Raw genomic sequence first — 17397 nt, 5'->3', positions numbered from 1 at the left:
TGCCCGAGTCATTTCCCTTCTTCCCTCACTCCTCTCTTCTGATTCCTGTTGTTTTCCAGCCCTCAGTTTGAGTACCGGAACCCATAACGCTCCTGGGGTCTCTCTCTGATGTGGGAACTCCTGCATCACCTTCTTGGGCCTGAGGATGAACTTGGGGGTGCCAGGTTTGCTTGAGCTGGGGCTAGGGGATGGGGAAGGTAGGTCGGGAATCTAGACAAGGTCTAGGGCAAGATGGGACATGGGAGGAGCCTGGCTATTGATAGGGGCTTTCTCATCTGAAAAGAGTGGAGTTTATAGAATCAGAATGACTTTTATTTGTTTATCTTTAAAGATTTTATTTATTTGAGAGAGCCAGAGAGAGATGGAGAGCATGAGTGGGGAGAAGCAGACTCTCCACTGAGCAGGGAGCCCAGTCCCCAGACCCTGATATGACTTCAGCTGAAGGTGGATGCTTAACCAACTGAGCCCCCCAGATGCCCCAGAATCAGAATGACTTTTAGACCCTCAAGCTGAGAGTGTGTGTGCTTGTACAAGAACGTGTGTGGTGTGACATTAATGTGTAAGTACTCTCATCTTTAATCTGGTTGTGGTGTTTATGAGGGATTTCACTGCCCCAGCGATGTGGGACTGTGGCATGTGCCCTTTGGGTCTGAGTCTGGTGATGTGGGAGTCACTTAGGAAGTAGAGGGACTGCCTTCATAGCTCATATGTCTAGCTTCCCCAGCCTTGCTGGCTGTGAACTCCAGAGGGCCCTTTCCATCTGGTTCCACAGATTTGTACCAAGTACTTCGAGGCCAGACCCCGTACTGGGCACCAGAGGACGCAGGAGCCACTGGCTGGTCCATGATCTCAAAAGGAAGATGGGGAGATAACCCCCAAAATACCATGTGTCCCCTGAGGGCAAGATAAAGAGCGGTGGGGACTCAGGGGAAGGCTGGTTAAGTCCCCTGGGGAGCTAGCAGCCTCTGCTTCAGCACAGGTTTGCCATCCCTGTCCTTAAGACACCCCAAGAATGAGATGGGATGGAGGGCAAAAGCCATTTGAGTCTTCTTTCCTTTCTGAGGAGAGCTGGATTTTTCTGTAACTTCAGACTCTAAGTTGAGATGGTAGCAAAGACCTTTCAACGGGTCAGACTCCCAGAGTAGTTCTCTGTGAGGTGCTGTTGAAGGGGTGGTGCATGTGTCCTCTGAGGGTGACTCCAAGCATTTGTCGGGAACCTCGGCCCCAACAGGGGCGCAGGACCTGGCCCAGTGAGGATGTGGGCGATTTGCTGGTGGCCCAAGGCGGGCTGCTGCCCGGGAGGCGGGGTGACATTCTGTGCAGGCGAGATGGCCTGGTGGAGGCTGAGCTCGTGGGGCAGGAGGCCTCCTGTGATGCACATGTCTCACGCCACCGGCTCCTGAGGCTGGGAGCCCCTTGTCCAGTGTGGCTCTGGGGAGAGGAGCAAGTGTGCAGAGGGGGTTCATGAAAATTCCTGGGAGCTGGGCCGGCACTTCATTTTCCCTTCCTGTGCTGTGGGAATCCTAGCTTCTCTCTGGTGAACTTCCTGGGTGGTGGGAGGCATCCTTTGGGCATCCCAGGACTGCAAGTTCCGTCTTCTGTGCTCCGTCTGTCCCCTCCATGTGTCCCCCTCTGTGTGCCCTGTGCCCCTGGGCACACCGCTGTCATCTGACCCTGCACATGGCTGGTCTGTGGCTTTTGCCTGATGCCTCCTGAAGTCCATGGGCTCTGGAGGCCGAGCTGAGGGGCACGTGTGGCCACAAGCAGGGAGGAAGAGTGTGCAGGGCTGTGTCTGCAGCCAGCTTCACCCCTACGATCCTGGCAGTCCCCGTGGTCTGGGTGTGAGTCCCAGTGAATGTCCCCAGTGGGACCTGGCTGCGAAGCTGCTTGAGTTGCTTACAGGGCTTTTACAGACTGTTAAATCTGATTACATGCTCAGGTCCCCCTGGGTGGTGGGGGCTCTCTACTCTCCTTCCTTCTCTTCCTCCCTGCACCACAGGGTTGGGCAAGGGAAGAGGATGGCTTTTGGAAAGGAACATTTCTGGGCACTGTGTCGGGCAGTCATGAAAGGCCTTTGTGTGTGTGAAGGTGAGAGGTGCTCTTGCTGGTGGCAGATGGATGGGGCAGGAATAGAGAAGGAGGGGGGCTCCCAGGAGAAGGCATTTGCAGCCTCACCCCAGCCTTCTGGGAGCTATTGGGAGTGGCAGATTCAGGTTGGGGGGCTTCCTCCCTTCCCCCTCATCTCAGCTTACCTTGTCACCAATGTGGCATGTGGCCGGTCCGAGGCCTGCCTCAGAGATGTCTGTGTCTCTGCTGACGCTCCTCACCTGGCCTGTGCTCCTCAGAAGTCTGAAGAGCCCAGTTGCCTGCTCGGATGCTTCCCAAGTGGCTATTATGTTTCCAACGCAAGGTAATTAGCTTGACCAGTTATTAATGGATTACCCTCAAGAGAAAAATGTCAAGGGGAGGGAGGTGAGGACAGTATCTCCGGGCTTTGTAGTTTGGGGCTTCAGTGTCCAGTGGCTGCTTTCCAGGCAGGGTCACTTGGGGCAGGACAGACTGGCTGTATTGGCCCGCCATTCCGGTGGAGTGGTTGCTGGCATTCCTGTGTGGGTTGGGACAGAGCTGGGATGATGGCGCATATCCCTAGAGGAAGTCTTGGCTTGAGCATGGAAGCCCCAGGTTGGCTCCTATGGCCTTTTTATCAGCCTGGTGTTGAAAAGCAGACACTGGCCCCGCAGTGTCAGTTGTCCATCAGTGGCTTGGCCAACGCCTCCCACACGTCTCCCCCACCAGCAACTGCAGGCCACCTTCCCCCCACCCCACCAAGGCCACGGGCTTCTTCAGAGCCCTTGCTGCAGAACTCTCTCTGCCCGAAGACCTCCTTAGGACCAGAGAGCCACAGGTGCTGGGCAGGGCCAAGGCGGATGGGCCACAGCCCTACACCGCCAACGTGTCATTAGTCTGTCTAGCCCCTGTACCTCCAGGGCCTGACTTGTAGGGACACGGCCCTTCCCCGCTCCAGAGCTCCTCTCTTGCTCCAAGTTAGGTGTCCCAGCTGGGGCTCCCGCTGGCATCCGTCCCCAGCCAGTGAGTCCTCGGCCAAGGTGTGGTCTGGCACCTAGGTCCCAGGTGCAGTCCTGGGGCTCCAGGTGGCTTAGCTCACAGCGCAGAGCTTGCGCATCAGTCTTGTGCCTCCACCTAAAAATGGAACTGCAGGTGGCATGTGAATTTTTCAGAGGTTTAAGAGTTACTCTGGGGAAATAGGGCATATCACTGTGCTGCACTCTATGGCAGTGGCGGCTGCCCAGCCCTTCACGCTCTGTCTTGCCGCCCTTGCACCCCAGCACACCACCTGTCTCACCTTTTCCTTGGGTTACAGGCCTTCGGTGGTTCCCTCCGCTCAGTCCGGTGCTGTCCCGCCTGCCCTGTGCTTGTAGCACAGTTCCCTAGCTCTTACAAACAGCCTCAGCAGTGTCCCCCAACCACCCTGACCTCTGGCCGCAGCATCTTCCTGAACCCAACAAGGGCCTTTTCTGCAGCCTGACAGGCCTGCCCTCCCTTGGCCTGAGGGTTGCACAGGTAGAGATGTGCTTTTCTGGTGGGCAGAGACCCCGAGACCCTTCTGCGTGGTAAGCTCTGCTGTCCTTACACCTGTGGGGCCCCTGGAGGGTTGTCAACCTCTACACACTTCCAGTTGTCTTCCTGCAGCTTCTCCGACCCTCCCTCATCGCTTTTCTCATCCTGTTTCCACTGGGTGATCCCCTGAGAAAGAGCACTGCACTTGCAACTGTGTCGCCATTGCCGCCACAAGTTCTGACAAGCCCGCCCTGACTCTGTTCTCCTTTTGTTTGGCAGCTCTTTTGTGACAGGGACGGCTTGTTGTGGGCACTTCTCACCCCTAAGAATCTGGGACCTCAACAGGTAAGAGAATCCTGAGCCCCCGTGGCTTCCCGTGGGGGTGGGACCACAGCAGCCAGGGAGGCACAGCAAAGACCTGCCCCGGCTTCCGGCTGTAGCTTCCGGCTTCTGGCTTCCGGTGGGACCAGGTGGTCCAGGAGGAGGCTGGGAAGCGCCCGGCCGGGCCCAAGACCCACGGACTGCCTCCAAGGCACGCGAGTTCTCCTGGCCCTGTTAATTAGCTCGAGGAAACTGTTGGAAGGAGTTTCTAATGGGTAAATCATTTCATGTAGAAATGAGGATAACAGTTTGGATTTGTGATACTTTTTCTGTAAGGAGCGCCTGATTATGTGGCGACATAAAAGCCCATCTATCCTAAAATACAGAAATTTTGGAAGTGACCTCCTGCAGATCCATAAAGACAATTACACAGAACAGTTAAAATACATACAGGTTTTATTCACAGTTCTCTGCCTTGGCAGACCTGACACATTCCCAACCAATTGTCTCCTGTTCTGTTGAATTTTTGTTTTGTTTTTTGTTTAGTTCTTCATTTTTAAATAATTTTAGATTCATAAGAAGTTCCAGGAATAGGGCAGCAAGGTACCTGTGTAAGATGAGATAATATGTAGGCTAATATGTAATATAAATTAGAACCAGCAAATCGACATTGGTATAATCCATAGAACTTTATTCAGATTGTAGTCATTTCAGCGTGTGTGTGTGTGTGTGTGTGTGCGTGTATGTAGTGGTTCTGTGCAATTTTATCCCATGTGTAGATTGACATTACTGTGACCTCAGTTAGGATACGGAACTGTTGGAGCCCTTCATAGTCACACTGTCTGCCTCCTGTCCCCTCTGGTACTCCCTCTTGTCCCTAACGTCTGGCAACCACTTACGTGTTCTCCGTCTCTGTAATTGCATTGGCTTGAAAGTGTTATATAAGTGAAATAATGTATGTAACCTTTATTTTTTTTTTTTTTGTATGTAACCTTTTGAGATTTGCTTTTCCCCCGGTATTATTCTCGTGCAAGCATAGCAGATACACTAAGAACGCTTGACCTGAGGTTGCTTGTAGTGGTCCCTGGGACGACGCACCAAAGAGTCTCCCACTGAGCAGCACACCCCCCACTGAAGGACATTTGGGTTATTTTCAGTTTTTTGACCATTGCAATTTAAGCTGTCATGAACATTTGTGTGTAAGCTTTCATGTGGACCTAGGTTTTCATTTCTCTGGGATTAATGCCCCAAATGATTTGAATATCTGTATCGTTTTATAATCCAGCCCTAGTCTAGGGGACATCTAGGTCCTTCACATCCTCAACAGCATTTGGAACCATCACGATGGTCTGTATTAGCTATTCTCACTGGCGTGCTGTCTTGTGGCTTTAACTGGAATTTCCTTAATAGCTAATGATGATGAACATCTTTTTATGTGCTTTTTTGCCCTCTGTATATTTGGTGAAATCTCTGCTCAGGTCTTTTGCCCATTTTCTAATTGAATAGTTTGCTTTTTCACTGTTGAGTTTTGAGAGTTCTTTATATGTTCTAGAAATGAATACTTTGTCAGACATGTGGTTTGCCTATACCTTTAAGTCTGGAGCTTGTCTTTTTAGCCTTTTTTTAAAGATTTTATTTGAGAGAGACCGTGACAGAGAGGGGGAGAGAGAGCACAAGCAGGGAGGAGAGGGGGAAGCAGGCTCCTGCTGAGCAGGGAGCCCAATGTGGGGCTCGATCCCAGGACCTTGGGATCATGACCTGACCCAATGGCAGATGTTTAACCGACTGAGTCACCCAAGCAACCCAACTTTTTATCCTCTTGACAGGATAAAAGACCCAAGTTTTAAATTTTGATGACATCCAAATTATTGACTGTTTCTTTTTGTGCTCTTGGGGTGAAGTGAGAGAAATCTCCCCCTAGCCCCAGGCCCCTTGTTGTGGTTTGCAATGCCGTGATTGACAGTAGTGGTGAGGGCACGCTCTGCCCACCTGTCTTGTGCCTTCGATGCTCTAGCTCGTCTCCTTCTCTCTCCGCCTCCAGGAAAGTACTAGTTATATCTTTCGTTTTCCTAAAAATCTGTTGTATCGTCACTCTTTCCAAAAGATTTTATTTGAGAGAGAGAGAGGGTGCACAAGGAGGGGTGGGGTACAGAGATAGAAGCAGGTTCCCTGCTGAGCAGGGAGCCAGATGCAGGACTCGAACCCCAGACCCTGAGATCATGACCTGAGCCAAAGGCAGATGCTCAACCAACCGAGTCCCCCAGGCACCCTCCGAAAGACTTTTTTCTTAAACATATGAGATGTTTTCATTAGATACAGTTTTCTCCACAACATTCTCTTGGGGGTCATCCAACCACAGGGAGAGGGAACTCCCACCTTCCCCAGATAGCACATTACGTCTTTGGATCGCTCCGAGAGTTCTCGTGCCTGCCCTTCATCAGGGCTTGATCTGCTTCCAGGAGCTGTGATCCTGAGTAAGCAGCAAGTTGAATCGTGTCTCTGAAGACAGGCCTTTAAATATCAGAAAACTCTGGTCCTGCTCCTGCAGCGTCTTCTCCTTATCAGGCCAGAAGTCTGAGGACCTTCAGTTGTTGCTCGTGAACATCAGTTAGGGTGCTTTGGGCTCTGAGTAATGAGGACCTAGTTCAAAGTGGCTCAAACAATAGAGGGATTATTATCTTGACTGACAAGGAGTCTGTGCAGGAGTTGGGTGGTTCGCTGGTTCCAGGATTGATGGGTTCGGCAGCTCCGTGAAAGCCACCTCAAAGTAGGTTTTGCCTTTACCCTCAGGCTTGTTCACAAAAGCCCTATGAACCCATAAGGCAGCACCCAAAGAGAAGGAAGGAAGGAAGAGGACACGTCCCTGCCTGGGGTCTCTTTTTAAGATGGGGACACCTTTTAGAGGAGCCCCAAACAGACTTCTCATATTTAGTGAGCCAAAAGTGTGTTCCACTACTCGCCCCAAACCAAACCGTGGCCAGGGAAATGGAATGAGCAGTCCAGACTGACCTTCTGGGCCTGGGGAGGAGCTCGGCTTCCCCACCCCCCACACGCATCCTGGCAGTGGGGGAGGTGAGTGGGCACAGATTCCGATTTGGTTCAGCGAGGACAAAAGTGAGCTGTAGCTGGGTGGGTGACCTGCGATCTTGGTTTCGTACTTGTTTGAGGACCATTCTCAGCTGGAAGCTTCTCCAGTTTATCTGGTTGCATCCCTCTTGAAACGGGATGTCCACAGCTGAGTGGAGAGCACTCCGGGTGTGAGCCGATGAGTGGCAGGTGCTGTCATCTTCTGCATTCTAGATCGTCCATCTTTTTTTTTTTTTTTTTAAGATTTTATCTATTTATTTGAGAGATAGAATGAGAGAAGAGAGCATGAGAGGGGAGAGGTCAGAGGGAGAAGCAGACTCTCCACTGAGCAGGGAGCCCCATGTGGGACTAGATCCTGGGACTCTAGGATCATGACCTGAGCTGAAGGCAGTTGCTTAACCAGCTGAGCCACCCAGGTGCCCCTAGATCTTCCATCTTTGTCAGTGTAGCTGATGGTCGCATCATACTGTTGCCAACACAGCTGAGACTTCCAAGGTTTCCTTTGTTCCGTAGGCTCTGGGATGTTGGGGTGCCTGCAGCCTGAGAGAGTTGTTCTCACTGCCTGCCCTGCCAGACCCCTGCCCCTGGCAACTTCTTACTTCTGAGTGGGCCGCAGGCAGAAGGAACCCGTCCTCTTCTATGCACTGGGGAGGCTGTGAGCGGCTACAGAGGGAGCACAGGCTGCTGGTCAGGCAGCTTTGGGTTCTAGAATTGACTCTACTGTGGATCAGCTCTGTGATAAGGGGGTCTCTCTGGGCCTCGGCTTCCACATTTGTAAATGAGATTTAATTCTCTCTGCTTAAGAGAATTAAAAGATGTTATTTTGAAAACGTGCCCATACGGTACCCATGTCCACTCTCTGCTTCCTCACCCGTGGCTGCCTTCCTCGTGAGGACCTTAGAGTTTGCAGAGGCTCAGCTTTTTAATTCTCCAAATACCTGTGGCCTTGTGACCAGTGGAGGCCAAGTGGTCCTGCTGACCTCATGGCCCAGAGAAGGCTCCTGACAGTACCCGAGGCTGCAGGCCACGGGATGTGAGTTGCTGCTGAAGGTCATTCTCACGCAAGTGACTGGCCCTGGGGCCTGGCATCCTCCCTGGCCTGTGCTCAGGATGGCGAATGAGCCGGGGGGGCTGGGAAGGGGGGTGCACCACCGTGGCCGACTCTCATCTCCAAGGTCAAGTCATTTTGGAGGGCCTCTTCTGCCTGTGGTTTTCTTGGCGGGGGGGGGGGGGGGGTGTGTTACTCCTGAGCACGGATTTGGGGTCAGGATGTAGTTGTAAGACACCAGCTCCTTGAATAGCACTCACTTATGAAATCCCTAATTCCTCCTAAACCCTGGGTCTATCCAGAACCCAGGAAGACCCCAAATGAGAAACTGTCCCTGCTCACTTTGGGTGGCCAGTGGCAGCGCCACCCCAGGCAATACGTGGCCTTGTCTTCTCTCTGGCCCTCAGACCCCCTCTTCACCACCGTGAGGAGCCAGGCCTCACTGAAACATCCGTCCGGTTCCCAGGGAAACTTGGAGGACCAAGGGGTGTGGGGCTCGAAGGAAGGATGGCCTGCTGGAGGCATCGGCTTTTGGTGGGAGGAAGCGGACGGACAGGGTGACTGTCTGTAGCTGTCTTTCCCAGAGAAGCCCAAGCAGATAATAAAGCCATGTAGAAAATAGGATTAAGGTAATGAACAGGCAGGACGGAGTTTGATCTTTCAATAATGCCAAAGCCTGACTGACAGGCCAATCTGGAAGGTGGAGCGGCACCGCCGGCAGGACCTGGTGGCGGGCGCTGTGCGGGGCTGGGTGGATTCCTTGCTTTTAACCTGTCACTGCTGAAACCTGAGGAGCACCGGGATTTTCGCTTTTATGTGTGTGCTGGGACTTGGGGGGAAGGAGTGCTGGAGGGGCAGCTTTGCTCGGAGCATCACCGCTCTGGGGCCGCCCTCAGGATGATGGTGGGGGCTGGGACACACCTGGGGGGATCGTAGGGACCCTGCTGGACCCGTCTTCTCCCTGCTATGTCTTGGGGCCTTGCTGTCAGGTCACTTAGGCTACTTCTTACAGTGCCCGGGGACCCTTTCAAAGGCACCATGGCTCCCTCGGCCCTTCGTTCCATCAAGACCCTTGGAGACTCTGTTCTCCCTATGAGCTGGGGAGGGGGAGGTGCTGGCTGGGGTACACAGGTCAGAGAGCAACTGTGGGCATATGGCCATTGCTTGGATGGCAAGAGCTTGGCTCTCTCTCTCTCCCTTCTTCCTTTTCTAACCTGTCTAAACCAGGCAGAAAGAAAGATGGAGTCCTTGACCTGACTTGGAAGTGCCAGAGTGCTCCTGCCTACAAGGGGAGCTGGCCTTCAGGCCCGGTTGCAGGCCCCCAAGGGCTCTATCTTGACACAGTGCCAACAGCCAGCCACTGAAGCATCCCTTGCTAGGCCCCATGGTCCCATCAGACCCCAAGAAGCTGGGCCAAAGCCGTCCCGTTCCTGAGCCTGGGGTCTGAAGGGATCCAGGCCCATCTTATGTGCTCTGTGTGCATTTGAGCAGGAGCCTCGGCTAGGTCCCAAGGAGGGTGCTGTGTGGCATATACCCCCAGCTGCCGAAAGGCCTGGAAGGTTGGACTGGCCTGACACCATATACAGCCCTCCTCCCGGGCTTGCTGTCACCATGGGTTCTGCATTTTGGCCAAGGGCATTTGAGCTGGATCTAGCATTGGCGCGGGTGGGCTACAGGATGGAGGCCTGTGAGTGCCGACCTACAGCGATCCTAGTGGGAACAGCCGCAGCCCTAGCCAGCCTGGGGACTGGGATGGGGAGAGGAGTGGGCTGAGGTGACCTGGCTACTCCTAGGGCCTTGACTGTTCGAGTCCCAGGCGTGTGAGTATGTGTGGCCTCTGCACACATCCCATTCTCTCCCTTTCCAGCCAAGGTCATCCCTGTCCCCCATCACTCTTCCTTGTCTACCCTAAAGCCCCCGAGTCTCCTCTTTCTCCACAGAGTTGGGGCAGATAGGCAGCTCACACTTCCCCACAGGTGCCCTCTGTTTTCCCACTAGAGCCTGTGCTCTAGCTGCCCCGTGCTTGGACTCCCCCCACCCACCCCCCGCCCCCACCGCTCTCGATCCTGCTTACTCTTCGGTGCAGAAACACCCGCCGCCACAAGGCCTTCCCTGACCCTAGCCCCGGTGGCTGGAGTTGGTAACCCTTAGAGCACTCACAGGGCCGCCTTGTCAGCCACCGTGGGCCCCGGGGTGGCCTTGAGAAAGGTGAGGGCCAGGCTGCAGCCCTTTCTAACGGTCTGCAGGACATGGTGTCGCGAGCACAAGCTGGGTCCCACCGAGGGCAGTGGCTGTGCCCACCTGGCCCAGGTGTGGCTTCGTCTCTGCCCGCGGCTCTGCCTCCGCCCCGGGCAGCCTGGCCCTCGGTCAGGGTGATTGGGGGAACTGCCCTCTTTAAAGTACCTGCCTTCTCCTTTGAAAGTATTACTGACAGATTTTTTTTCATTTTCTTTTTTCTTTACCTCTTTAAGGAACCCTGTAATTTCTTTCTTTCTTTCTCCCCCCTCTTTCCTTTTTCTTGTCCCCTCTGTCCCCCTGAACTCTTTGAAATTGGCTCTCTGCCTGCTGACACCAAACTGATACTTTGCGTTTCACTTCTCCTTATCCCTTTATGGCAACAGATGTTGAAATTTTGTATCCTTTTATCTGCCCGGCTGCCCCTTCCTGTAATTACGGGCCCCTTGTTAGCAGTACAAAGTGGGCTGCCCGGCTGCCTGGCCTTTGAGCCATTGTGTCTGAACACGTGTGCACGGGCAGGCGCGGGGGCCATGCACGCGCGCGCACACATGCGGGGGTGAGGCCGTGGGCTCCGGCGGGGCCCTTCCCACTCGCCTGATGGCGCTGAGGCAGACGAGGCTTCCGTGGGCTTCTTGTCTCCACCACTCTGGTGTTACATTTGGGACCTAACGTGCCTCCTTGATTCCGGCCCTCCCCACCAGAGGGCTGGACAAGGCCAGCTCCTGTCTGCTGAGAAGCCTGGGGACTCCCTGCCCCTGCCAGAGTTCATGTCCGCTGAGCAGTACACACCCAGGGGCGGTCATGGTACGAAAGGATTGGCCGGACGGGAGGGCCTGCCAGGTGCAAACAGGGCGCCAGTGCCGGTGCCTTGACTCTGGCCCCCCTGCTGGTGCGGGTCCTTCACCTGGGCCATATCCCCCCCTCCCACTGCTGTCATTGCCTATCCCGCTTCTGTCACTCCCTAGAGAACCACTCCATGCCCACAGGCCAAAATGTTCTTTTATCTGTCCTCTGACAGTAAAACTTCCTTTTCTCTTCTGGGACCCCTCCGGTCACCCCTTGTATTGTTAGTTGGGTACACGACTCCCTCCCTCCCTCCCTGGACTGAAAACTCCTAGAGGACAGGGAGAACTCCCTCAGCCATCCTTGACTTCTCCCTGCAGTTCCTGGTAAATCACAATGCCTTGTATACAGAAGGTGCTCATTAAGTGATTGTTGCTCAAAGAAAGGAAGGAGAGAGGAGAGTGCAGGTGGGAAGGAGGAAAAGCCTCCTCTCCTGAGGGACCATTTCTGGCCCAGCTTATACCCTCGCATCCTCTGTCCCTGGGAGCTGAGCTGCGGGAAGGTGAACTGTGTGTCACTCTTCCTCCTTGCCCTGTCCTAAAAGCCCCTATTGTGTCCTCGGGTCACACATCCATGCCAGGCGGAGGAACGAGAACCTCTAGGATCTCCAGGGAACATCCTCGGGAACCCCATGTGTTAACAGTGGCTGTGAAGGGGTGTGGCGGCCACGGGCATTTTTAGATGCAGGCCGGGAGGTGGGTCGGGGATCTGGCTTCTGCCAGCTCGGGGCCCTTCAGCCCTGGAGGACTTTCTGCGGGCTGTGGGTTGTGTTGGGAGCACAGGCAGGCCGGGCAGGGAGGCAGGGAGGCTGGGATGAGCGGACTCAGGGGAGGGTGGGCACCGGCTTCTGGCTCAGCTTCTGGCTCAGCAGGCCCAGACCAGGAGAGGGAGGGGCTCTCCCAACTGGGACATCTGGGTCTTCAGGGCCACTACCCGCCTCCAGTTAGCTGTCCCTAGATGTCCCCTAAAGATGGCGATAGAGGGGTCCGTGTCTTACTAGATTTCCTTCTGTCAGGAAACTCCTTCCGAGGCTCCCTCTTCCCTTGAGATGGAATTGCTGTGCAGCGGGGTGGGAGCCCCGGTTCCCTCACCTGGTTGCCCCCTTAAGGTCCCGGGGACGAGGCCGCCCTCTGCTTGTTTTTCCCACCCAGGTCCTCTGGGGCGTCGCAGAGAACGCTGCCCTCCGCGGCTTGGGCTTTATCTTTCCCTGGGTGCAAAGAGAATTGCTGGAGTCAGGCTCGGGAGAGGCCGGAGAGGCCGGGGTGTGGAGGACCCCCCAGCCCTCAGCGGCTCCTGGAGGCCCGGGCTTTGTGTGCAGCGGCTGTGAGGGAATGGCCTTTTTGTCTGGCCCTCCGCAGGGACGGAGCTGGCCCTCGCTCCCGTCGTGGCCCGGGACTCTGAGGGGCAGTCCTGTTCCCACACAAGTTGTGCGACAGCCAAGGCTCTGCACCCCCCACGCCCCCCACAGTGAGAGGCCGAGAAGCATTCTTGACATTCTTTCTGGAGAAAAGGGGTGAAACGTCTGAATTTGGGGGTCACCATGTTATACAAATTGCAATCTAATCGTTTTTACAAGAACACACTTGCAGGAAGAAAAGGAGCCCGAGAGGAGGGGCTGAGGAGACAGACAGCTTGTTTTGTCCCCGTTTTCCCCAAAGTTTGGAGCTATTGTCGGGCCAATCTTGCTCCCTTCCCCAGAGCTGTTGAGCTAGAGTTTTCTAGTTAAATTGGTCTTGGGGTGGGGGCTGCTGAGGGCCCACGGTGCCATTTCTGTTTGTTTTCCCAAATCAAAGCCCCAGCAGGGCTCCCAGGGCCGCTCGGGGCTGCTGCTTGGAGGGACGGGCCCTTTCCCAGAGCCGCTGTGTCCTGCGGAGGCTCTGGACTTCACCTCCCGGGCACCGCACAGCAGTGTGGAGGGCCTCAGGCCCAGAGGCCAAAGAAATTGTATCTTTTTATTGGCCCATTTGAAGTGTGTGTGGCCATTTCAGGGACTCCGAGCGCCAGGCGGCAGCAACTGTCTGTCTCGGGCCCAGCTGGGCCGGCGGACATGGGGCTGCGCGACTAGCCGCGGCCTCCCGGCCGGTGCTTACTCTAGCCCTCGGGGTTCCCTCGGCAGGCAGGGTTCTGGTTCTTATCGTAGATGCTGGCATGACCCTTTCTAGGGGTGGCTTGGATGCTGGGACAGGGGCCCAAGGTGACTTGGTCTGGGTGTTGCCCTGATGCTGCGGTCCCGACTCTGCTGCCCGTCCGGCGCACGGGTGCCCAGCTCTCTGTCCCTCTGAATCCTGGGACGGGGGGAGGCAGGTAGAGCCATGCTGGGCTTCACGCCCCCACTCCCACCGCCTTTCATCTTCTATTTCAAACAAACATGAAATTACTTCTGCAGATTAAAGGGGAGAGCTCCTCCGTCATTCCTGAAGGCCTCACTAATGGAAGGGGCAGGGCCCCCAAATCTGGAAGGAGGGAGAACTGTGGAGCCAAACAGCCCCCTACCTGGGTGTGCACAAATGTCCAGGAGCACCTGTGAAAGAGAGGTGGGGGTGGGGGATGGACTCCTTCAGGGACTCCGGGCTGCCCCGGGGTGGGGCAGTCATAGCTGGTGCCCTTCTGCGAAGACAGGCCCTGCCTGGGAGCCAAGGTCCGTGATCTCTAGGGTCTGGCCTTCAGCCTGATCCCTCTCAGGGTCCCCCACCACAAAGGCTTACCTCCTACCCCGGAAAGAGGAACACCGCCCAAGGGGGCTCGGGGCAGGGGCTCTAAGGGCCTGCCCTCCCGCCGACTGCAGCGCAGTCCTGCTGGGGGGGGCGGTCTCCTCATTGCCCAGGGCCAAAGCGGAAAGGTAGAAGGGAACCCTGAGCTGCCACCTCTGTTCCTTCAGCTTCTAGGGAAGATGGTGGCTCCACTGGGGTGAAGGGAGCTTAAGGGTGAGAGCAGGAAGGCCTGGGGCTGAAGTCTGCTCTCACACTGGTGGTGAGCACTACTTGTGAGAGCCAGGAGTGCTCCTTCCTGCCGCCGGGGCCTCTGACTTGGGAAGCGTGCGTGGCCTTCCTTCTCCCCTCCTGCCAGGGAGGAGGGCCCAGCGGCTCTTGGGTGCAAGTTCGGGATCAGGCCTGGAGGGTGTCCCTTTTCCCCTTCACCACCCCCCCATCCTGCAGAAACTCCCTGCTTCTCCCCGTTCCCTAGCCACAGGGATTAGCGGGTGCACTTGATGTTGAGGGGTAGTTGCTAGGGCCGGAAGGCCCCCCTACGTGGTTGCTAGGGGTCTGGCATCAGGGCGAGGGGTCTGCCCACTGCCGCGGTCACGGAGGGACTTACACAGTCACAAAGAAATTGTTCTTCTCAGTAATCTGCTCTCGGCCACCGGGAGGGGCGAGGGGTGGGGAGCGCGCTGCAGCCCAGCAGGCTGGGGGCTGTGATCACACAGGCGTGCTCGCCCCGGGCTGGGGGCCAGCCGGGCCAGGAACACCAGGGACCGGCCAGCTAAGCTGCTTTCTCAGCGATTTCTCTCCCCAGACACAAAGGTGTTTACTTGTTTTAACATCTCCTGGGACTCCCCTTCTCCCTTTGTGTGGTCTTTATCCCCAATGAGGTTTGAGCCCCAGATTACAGGCAGGAATTAAGGCATTGGACTCAGGCAGCTCAGAGCTGCATGACCTGCAGGATCAAGAAGTAGAAAGTAACCAAGTGTGCGCACGCACGGGAGGGGGCCGGCCCGGCCGCAGGGCCCATTCTTCCACCCTGAGAACGGCCGCTGGGCAGCGAGCAGGTGTGGTGCAGGCCTGCGGCTGGGGGAGGGGCAGGCACTGGGACTGGGGTGACAGGGTGGGCATCCTGGGCCATTTCCCTTGGCCCCATCCGAAAGGAGCCTGATTTTAGCTCAGGAGGGAGAGCAGCATCTCCCCAGGGACTGAGGCCATTAGGTTACCAGCCGGTGTGGGGGTCGAGGTGGGACAGTCTCTCCTCCTCTGCCCCTCTGTCTCTCCCCAGTGGGCAGCTAATGATGCACCTGGGCAGCGACTTCCCCCCAGGGGCTGGGGTGTTGGATGTCATGTATGAGTCCCCTTCCACGCTCTTGTCCTGTGGCTATGACACCTACGTTCGCTACTGGGACCTCCGAGCCAGTGTCCGGTGAGTGTGCTAGGCGGGAGGTGGGCGGCAGTCCCGGCCCTCCCTCTGGCCCTCCTGGGGCGCCCCCATAAGGCACAGGCCCTGCAGGTGGAGGTGAGGAGTGGCAGCCAGCAAGGTCAGATCGCGCTGTTCAGTTCCTCGCTTGGCAGCCCTGGTCCCCTGACCTGGAGACCATTGCCACTGGGTGCTGATGGAGAGCCCGGGGAGTCAGCGGCCCATCCATCACCATTCTGCCCGCCTTTCTGCCCTGCCACCCAAGTCGTGTGATATGTAGCCAGCCGTGGGAAGCACAAGCGAGGGCCTTATGTGGCCTGGGGTTCGGGCACTGGCTAGAAAGAGAGCTTTACAGAGGAGGCTTGGTCCCTTTAAGTCTGGTTTTTAAAGAGAGGGTGATTCAGCTTCTGCCTCTGGGCCAGAATGGATTTCTAAGGTCCCCGTGGAAGCTGGGGTGGCAGGCACCCCTGACCCTCCCTCTGACGGCCTCTTCCTGCACAGGAAATGTGTCATGGAGTGGGAGGAGCCCCACGACAGCACCCTGTACTGCCTGCAGACTGATGGCAACCACCTGCTGGCTACCGGGTCCTCCTACTATGGGGTCGTGCGGCTGTGGGACCGGCGCCAAAGGGCCTGCCTCCACGTAAGTGCGCCACACACCTCCTGCTCTGAGATGCCAGGACTCCTTACTAGTGGCTGTACTGGGGGTGGGGGGTGGGGTGGCTGCCTGGAGAAGCCGGGGAGTCGGCATGGCGCCTGGCCCCCTGCATTGGACTGGACAGGTTAGGGCTCCCTCCTGCTTCCCCTAGGGCTGCTCCTGCCATGGCCGTCCCTCCCTCCCTCTGTTGCAGGCCTTCCCGCTGACCTCGACGCCACTCAGCAGCCCCGTGTACTGCCTGCGCTTCACCACCAAGCACCTCTATGCGGCGCTGTCCTACAACCTCCACGTCCTGGACTTCCAGAACCCGTGACAGGGCCACCCCGGCCTGTGGGCCAGGAGGCCAGCTACTCAGGGACCTCTCTGCCTGGAGGGTGCAGGGATACCTCTGCCCTCCCCCACCCCCCGATGCCTGTGCTCCTAGACCTGCGACCACAGTGCTTGGGCACCGTCAGGTAAAGGCTGCTGACTCCCGGGAATTGGGGGGTACCCTTCCCAGGAGCTAGATGGAGAGAAGGGATCTGCTGCTTTGACAGAACAGCTGAACCTGGCCGGGCCTTGCTTCCCTGTTGGCCAGAGCAAGGATCTGGTCTGGACAGGCCAGCCCTGCCCCTCACCCCTTCTTAGAGCCGTGAGAGCTTCGTGAGGTGAGGGGCTCCAGCCGTCCCTTTCTGCCCCTTCCTTGGAAGGAGGGGTGAGGCTGCCAATCCTCTGCTCTGGCCCCTACCTCCTCAGTCAGTCCCCTCTCTTGACCAAGCTCTTGGGGCTCATTCCTGGGGTACTGTGGGCTGGTCTCGCTTTGAAACTGAGGAAGGACAAAGGGAACTGAGCAGTTTTGAGTGAGTTCTGAGACAACCCAATCTCAGGCTGGCTGCTAAGACATGCTACAATGTTCATTTTTTTTAAAAATAAAGCTTGATTGTTGAGTTCCAGTTCCTCTCTGGCTGGGGAGTCCTGGGAGGCAGTAAGAGAGGGAAAGACATATTCAAACTTGAGGATGGGCATGTTGGGGAAAGGGTAAGATCAGTCTCATAGCTCAGTGTCCCTAAGACACTCATCTCTTGGGCCCCAGTGGTGGGGTGTGTGCTACCTGTGGGGTACAGATAGGGGACTGTAGAAGGGCTTCGTGCTGTGGGGAGCTAAGCTGCTCCCCATCTGCAGAAACCCTTCTTCAGCCTCCTCGAACACACATGCACTCTTTGCAACAATACGACCCTCCTCCTGCCTTCACACCCACAATGTCTTAATGTCCTGGACTGTTTCCAAGGTTTCTGTATTTCAAAAAGTTCTCCTTTACCTTACCTCCCCTTACCACAGGGAGCTCATCTGGGTCCTTCTGCAAGCTGAGACAGCCCAGGGTTTCCACCAGCCTAGTGTCCCTCAATTTACACAAATAGGACGGGGAAGACACCCACCCAGCATTAGGCTCAGGGCCCCCCCCGCCCAGCTCTGTTCCATCCATTCCCCATGCTTCCCTCTCTCTGAAAGGCTTGACATTGAA

General features: G+C 56.2%; 1 protein-coding gene across 4 annotated transcripts in view; it reads left to right on the top strand.

Moving 5' to 3' along the window:
• Nucleotides 1–16826, top strand: part of FBXW4 (F-box and WD repeat domain containing 4) — an 82876-nt gene extending 66050 nt beyond the window's left edge. For 3 of the 4 annotated variants that reach the window (XM_047703213.1, XM_047703217.1, XM_047703216.1), the window contains 4 exons: nucleotides 3859–3924; nucleotides 15104–15244; nucleotides 15740–15881; nucleotides 16090–16826. In XM_047703213.1, coding sequence (XP_047559169.1) covers nucleotides 3859–3924; nucleotides 15104–15244; nucleotides 15740–15881; nucleotides 16090–16209 — 469 coding nt within the window. In that variant the 3' untranslated portion in view covers nucleotides 16210–16826. The remainder of the gene's footprint in view (nucleotides 1–3858; nucleotides 3925–15103; nucleotides 15245–15739; nucleotides 15882–16089) is intronic. The other variant, XM_047703214.1, reaches the window with a different exon arrangement.
• Nucleotides 16827–17397: the final 571 nt, after the last annotated feature.

The sequence above is a fragment of the Lutra lutra genome, chromosome 14 (genome assembly GCF_902655055.1).
Source record: "Lutra lutra chromosome 14, mLutLut1.2, whole genome shotgun sequence".
In the NCBI taxonomy this organism is placed as follows: Eukaryota; Metazoa; Chordata; class Mammalia; order Carnivora; family Mustelidae; genus Lutra; species Lutra lutra.
The sequence above is the reverse complement of the archived record's forward strand: the minus strand, read 5'-3'. Positions and strand labels throughout refer to the sequence as shown.